This window comes from Egretta garzetta, unplaced genomic scaffold (genome assembly GCF_000687185.1).
Source record: "Egretta garzetta isolate BGI_Z169 unplaced genomic scaffold, ASM68718v1 scaffold304, whole genome shotgun sequence".
In the NCBI taxonomy this organism is placed as follows: domain Eukaryota; kingdom Metazoa; phylum Chordata; class Aves; order Pelecaniformes; family Ardeidae; genus Egretta; species Egretta garzetta.
Genome location: NW_009259421.1, coordinates 30017 through 36485, shown reverse-complemented (window position 1 = coordinate 36485; position 6469 = coordinate 30017). Strand labels below are relative to the sequence as shown.

Below are 6469 nucleotides of genomic sequence, written 5' to 3'. Positions count from 1 at the left end.
ACATACGCATAACTTTGCTTACACGATTGGGCTTGTGGGGTCGGGTGTTGGGTGTTTGTAGATTTAAGAGCTGCTATTGGGATGTGTTAACAGTTACTAATAACGCAGACCCTGAGGGAATCCAAACTGCCTTCATCTCTACGTCCTCAGCTCTGTTGATTCTATGGGGCTTAAGGAAGCTGCATGTATAGTTTTAAACTTAAAGCCTACTAGAGGACAGATGCCTTTTTACCAGCGGGTCAGATGAGGTAAATTGGCTTCAGTTCCTTTCAGTGGGGTGACCTCTGCTTACATCAGGTGAGGGCCTGCGGCTGCAGAAGAAACTCACCATTTCGATAGTGCTATTTTGCTTGTGGCCACTGGTCGGCAGGAAATGCTGCAGCGCTGCTTGTTCTCCAGTGCCCTGTGTACACATTGCAGCACAAAACTTGGAATCGTTCTCCCTCAAAACCTCTCCTGGGTTGCCTGAGGTGAGTCAAAACCTGTTTTCCTTTTGGAAAGAAGGGCAGCAAGGGAACGCTTTTTTTTTTTCTCTTTTTTTTACTAGCGTAATAGGGCTCAGACATGGGTTGCAGTCACTTTCTTTTTTCTTTGCTAGGTCTTACCCAGAAGAAATTGGGCCAAAACATTGGCCAAGCTCCCGGTTCACTCATGTGATGAAACTCCGACAGGCTGCCCTGCGCGCTGCGCGAGAGAAGTGGTCAGACTACATCCTGGTAAATACAAGGTTTGATTTATTAACCGTCCTCAGGCAAAAACTTTTCAGGTAGTCACTCTGATACTTGAGGCTGCAAAAAGTTTCTTGTCCATCGAAAGACAAAGCTCTCTGCAGTGAGATGCTGTGTGCTGTTTCTTAGTCTGATGAGCAAGAGACTTTGCAGATAGGGGGCTAAGTCCCTGGGTAAGCCAAAGGCTTTCTCCACAGGGGTCAGGATTGAATGTAGTCCTGGTGGTGGATAGGTACATGCGAGGCTCTCCCAGACTGAAACCCCTCCTGTTATTGATGACATGTAAGGGAAATAGTTCAGCAGAACAGCTGTGGAAAGACGTCTGCCTTTGGTCACTACAGCAGCAATTAACGGTCGTGTTCCCACAGCCTCTGAACAAGGCGAGGACGTGAGGCTGGTTTTTAAGCGTTCTTCTTGATGCTCTTCAGAGAATAAACCTGCCCTGAATTTTCAGCAGTGTTCTTTTCCCTCGCAGCTCCCTTGCCCCTGTGCTGGAGTACCGTTCTGTGGAGCCAGAGGGAAGCTCCACATCTTTTCCCATCTCATAGCTTTGTCAAATGGGCAGCCACCCCTGGGTTTACCTGTAACAGTGATGTGCCCTACGGTAGCAAAGCTACCAGCTCGGTGCTTTTTGCTTTTTTTGCCAACCTCATGCCTCTGGCTGCCTTGTTCCCAAGAAGTGTCAGGGGAAACAAATAATTTCATCTAATAACAAATGTCTTTTTCTCTTCCCCTCTTCCTTCTCTAGTTCATTGATGCAGATAATTTACTGACCAACCCACAAACCCTGAACCTGATGATAGCAGAAAACAAGACCTTGGTGGCACCAATGCTTGAGTCTCGCTCTCTTTACTCTAACTTCTGGTGTGGCATCACCCCCCAGGCAAGTGACGGCGCGAGCAGTGCTGGGTGACTGTGCAAGCTGTGTTTTCAAAGGCCTCCTGCCTTGTGTCTGTGAAGCAGTGGGCATCGTTTCTGTTCTGTGGGCTTTCCCATCTGCTTTTGTAGTGTCCTTTTTCTGAAAAGAAGCTGCTATAGCTCTGAGGCATGCAGAGGTGATGTTGGCATGTAGTGAGGACAGTGGTGTCATGCAGTCATCTAAGCTTCCTCCTCTCAGTGGTGGCATCCCAAATCTTGGGTGGGTATCGTGGGGAAAGGACCGTACGTTTATAGGCAATCTGGGAATAAGAGTAGAGTGGACGTTGCAGTCTGTAAATGTATTTCAGGCTTTGATTTCTAACAGAGCTATAGGTATGAGCAAAGCAATATGTGTCTTGCATTGGGTGTGCAGGCACATAACTGAAACTTGCTTCCTTATCTGCAATGTCCTCACCTGAAAAAACTTAATCCGGAGGAAGCTGAGGCTGCTTAGCCAAGAGTCCTGGGAATTGATAGAGTCCCACTAACTGCATTAAAAATAATTATATATATACAGTCACACTAGGATTTATTTGAGGTGGTTCCATATGTTTGTGTAATGGCCTTAAAATTCTTGGTACATTAAGTTGCGCCAGGGGAGGTTTCGATTGGACATTAGGAAAAATTTCTTCCCCAAAAGGGTTGTTAAGCATTGGAACGGGCTGCCCAGGGAACTGGTCGAGTCCCTGTCCCTGGAGGTGTTTAAAAGACAGGTAGATGAGGTGCTTAGGGACATGGCTTAGTGGTGGGATGGCAGTGCTAGGTTAACGGTTGGACTTGATGATCTGAAAGGTCTTTTCTGACCTAAATGATTCTATGATTCTATGCTTGCTTTAGACTAGCTTTCCCGTATAGTGATGCTAATCTTGAGAGGAAGTTGCTTTTCTTTCCACAGCTCTCCATTATATATAGGTTATTTTTCTCACAAATGAAAAAGATTTATGTTGCGGGGCAACACCCTTTGCCTTGAAGGGAGTGTGTGTGCTGAAGTATGTATGTAAAGGGTACTGGTATAAAGGACAGAAGTGCTGAGCCTAGAAATGAAGAGTTTCGTGTTACCTTTTCAAATCACATAAGCTACACAAGGTATAAGATGTCATGTATTAGAAATGACATTATTTTTGGAGTCAGAATGAGGTTGAGCTATCACTTTGGTGAGGTTGCTTCCTCTCTCCTGCCCAATAGCAACCCTTGTGGGTTGAGATAAAGCCAGTTTAATAAGTGGAGGGGCAAGAAAACCCCAGACAAACCAGTGCTACAAAACCAGTCACTCACCACCGGGAGAACAATGCGCAGCCATTCCCTGAGCAGTGGCTACTGGCAGGGGAAAAACTCCCACTCAGCGTTATTGCTGAGCATGATGTTACATGGTATGGAGAATCACTTTGGTCAGTTGGGGTCAGCTGTCCCAGCTGTGTCCCCTCCCAACCTCTTGCCCACCTGCAGTCTTCTTGCTGTAGGGGGCAGAGTGAGAAACAGAGAGGGCCTTGATGCCCTGCAAGCACTGTTCAGCACCAGCTAAAACATCGGCATGTTATCAACGCCGTTTTGGTGGCCAGCCTAAAACACAGCAAGGTCAGGGCTGCTGTGCAGAAAATTGACTGCATCCTAGCCAAACCCAGGCAGACCTATTGTCACAGTAATTTTTTGCCTTTTTTCACTCTTTTCCTTTGAAATGTTCTTGACTAAGCTCTAGATGAGCTTTCCAAGACATGTGAGCTGAAATGGGGACTGTAGTTAATGCTTTTTTCTCCCAGGTAAGACTCATAATGAGATCGGCTTTTTGACCTGTTCTCCAGTCTGCTGCTGGCTGGTGTCTTCTCATCCTTCGGGGAGGCAGGATCCTAAACTCCGTGTCTCCTAGAATAGGAAGAGGTTTACTGTTCTCTTGAGAATTTTCCCTTTTTGCCCATGTTTGCCCTGGAAAGCTTCAGGACTTGCTTTTTAATTCCATGCCCGGGTCTTGTGTTTCCTTCTTTGTGAAGACAAGCTTGCCCTGCATAGACAAATGTGTTTAAGCCTGAGCTACGCGTACATCTTCGAGCTTCCCTGGGCTGTGTGAATAGGGAGTACTTTAGAGACGCTCCACAGCCCTGCCCTTCCCTGCCCTCTTGCTTTATTTGAGAGGGCTAACCAGATACTAATTATCGTCATTATTGCTGGAGTGAAACAAAGACCAAACTCCATTCCCCCTTTTTTCTGGTGTAAAACATCATCCTTCCTTCCCAGTCTTACCAAGGACACAAGTAGGGACTACAGGCAGGGTGAATTCGTAACAACTCTACCCGTCCGACTGACAGCAGTGGTTTGTAGCAGATGCCTAGGGAGTAGTACAAGAACACGGAAAACATGTAAGTGAATGATACTTCCCCAAAATATTTTTCTGTCCTCTGGCAATCTCCTTCTCTAGGATTTCTGGAGGAAGGTCTTCATCTTTAAAGCGCTCAGTGATGTTTCTTTCACAGAAATTGCTATCTGAATCTCTTTTTTTTTTTTGCACCCACACCACCTTATGGCAAGGATTTCCACAGTTCAGCCTAACTGATTGAGTAAAAATAGCAGGAAAAGATCATGAACTTCACAGATTCTTGGGAAGTAAATATACAGATAAGAAAAAGGGGGTGGGGAGGGTGGCGGTGGTTACTTGTTTCAGTTTTTGTTTTAAAATAGATAGAAACTTCATAATGGAGGCATTGTCCTTTAAGTTTTTAAGGATAAGTCCTGAGACAGCCAGGTTTTCCACTGGTGTAAATCAGCATTGCTCCACGGGCTGAAGTGGATCTCTGCCTGTGTGCACCAGCCTCAGCCCTGGCCTCTAGTGTTACCTCTCCAGTAGTAAGTTTCCATCATTACCAGCAGTAGCTGAGAAAAGGAGAGGGAAAAACCTAGCAGCAAATGCATCTTGCAGAATTTGGTGAAAAAAGCTGCTCAAACAAACAGGAAAGTTCCCACTTCATTTTTTCTTTTCTCTTCGTTGCTGCTGCTTGTTTCTGTGCTCACAGTCCCCCAGCTTCATGCTCTCAGCCTTGCTCTCCCTGGGGGCCTGGGGAGGGAGCAACAGCCGGAGCACGCCCTGAAACACAGCCTCTGGCACGGAGCAATAGCAAGGCAAAGCCCGCTCCAGGCAGCTTGACATTTAGTTGTCATGAAGCTAACCTTAGGAGAGCGCAGCAACGGCGCTGACAAGTTGGAGCCTTTCTTGACTACGCATGATTTATGAGCAGTGAAAGGCCCCAAAATCCCGTAGCGAGCGACTGGAAGAGGAAGGATTTGTTTCCAGCATCTTTCACCTGTGGGCATTCTCGGATGGCTGTTAAAGGCTGAATGTCTCGACCCTTCCTTCAGTGGCAATGCTAGTACGGTCTCTACCCACTTGCTCCTTTTTGTGAAAATCAGACCGGCTGTGTTTGAGATACCTTCTGACCTTACTGTGAGGACTAGATACCTGAAAGGCAGAGGAGAGGATCGACAGATACATAAACAGACCAATGCACCACATCATGCTTCTACGCAAAACCAGGGTAAAGCAGTTCTGCAGGGTTTGATTTGCTCAGCTGTTGCTAGGATGCTCATGGAAAATACAACGTAAAAGTAACTTTAACTTCTTTTAGTGACTCATCATTTCTGTAAAGACCAGAGTCTGCTCTGGATTCAACCATCAGCCGCATCCGGATGTCTCATTGGTGCGTTAGGATTTTCTTTCTACACAGGAATTCAGTGTATTTATTTCCAAATCTGATAGCTTTAGACATATTGCACCTGCAAAACCAGGTGTGAGCTGCACAGCGTGGGTGTTGCACCCACAGCGCTGGAAGGCTGGCAGAGCTCCTGGTTACAGAGAAATGAGCTGACCGAAGTGCCTCCCCCAGACACGCTCTGTGGGGAGAGCTCAGGAGCGAGCATTAAACCTGCTTGCCCTGGGATGGAGGAAGCAGGGAGTCTTACACAGCTGATGGAGACTGAGGTGTTGCCTGCGCTGCAGTGAAGCAAATTATTTATTTTTTTTTTAAAGTCATGGTCAGAAATAATTTGCAGGTCCTGTTCTGTGAGACACTGAATGTCCTTTGTGCCTGTTGAACATGGAGGATGTCGTGGATGCTCAGCAGCTTCCAGGATCAGACCCGAGAGTCTGTGCACAAAAAGGGTTTTTGAAGAGCCAGAAGAAAATGGTCTGGGGTTTGAAGCTCTATTGCAAGGGAATTTTGCAATGGAAAGTCTTGGCTTTCCAACAGCTGCTAAAAAGGAGAGAGAAGATCAAGCTTTAACTTTTGGGATGGAGATTGTTTCTAAATATTTGAGCCCTTTCCAAATGGGAGATCCTTAAAAATCTGAGAATTGAGCACTGATCCACCTCTGCTGGGGAGGGCTAAGGGTGAGAGCTTTTGCTAGGGAGCACCTATGAAACAGAAATCTCTTGTAACAAGCAGCCCCCTCGTTGTGATTGCAGGGCTATTACAAAAGGACCTTGGATTATCCCCTGATTCGGGAATGGAAAAGGACAGGCTGTTTCGCTGTCCCGATGATTCATTCCACGTTCCTCATTGACCTGAGGAAAGAGGCCTCCACCAAGCTGATGTTCTACCCCCCCCACCAGGACTACACCTGGAGCTTTGACGATATCATGGTCTTTGCCTTCTCCAGTCGCCAAGCAGGTATGTCTGGAGCCTTTGCTGGGGAGGATTCGCTATTAGAGACACGCAGACCTCTACTTTGAGTTCACAGGCCAGAAGCCCTGTGTTGACTTCAGTGGTGAGTTGCACTGATTTTGTTTTCAAAAAAAAAAAAAAAAGCAAAAGAAAAAAAAAAACCCCCCTGCCTTCAGA

General features: G+C 46.5%; 1 protein-coding gene across 1 annotated transcript in view; it reads left to right on the top strand.

Annotated features, from left to right (window-relative positions):
* The first annotated feature begins 220 nt into the window (after positions 1–220).
* Positions 221–6469, top strand: part of COLGALT2 (collagen beta(1-O)galactosyltransferase 2) — a 12699-nt gene continuing 6450 nt past the window's right edge. Inside the window, exons 1-5 of the mRNA XM_035892476.1 lie at positions 221–238; positions 340–470; positions 599–716; positions 1477–1611; positions 6094–6298. Coding sequence (XP_035748369.1) covers positions 221–238; positions 340–470; positions 599–716; positions 1477–1611; positions 6094–6298 — 607 coding nt within the window. The remainder of the gene's footprint in view (positions 239–339; positions 471–598; positions 717–1476; positions 1612–6093; positions 6299–6469) is intronic.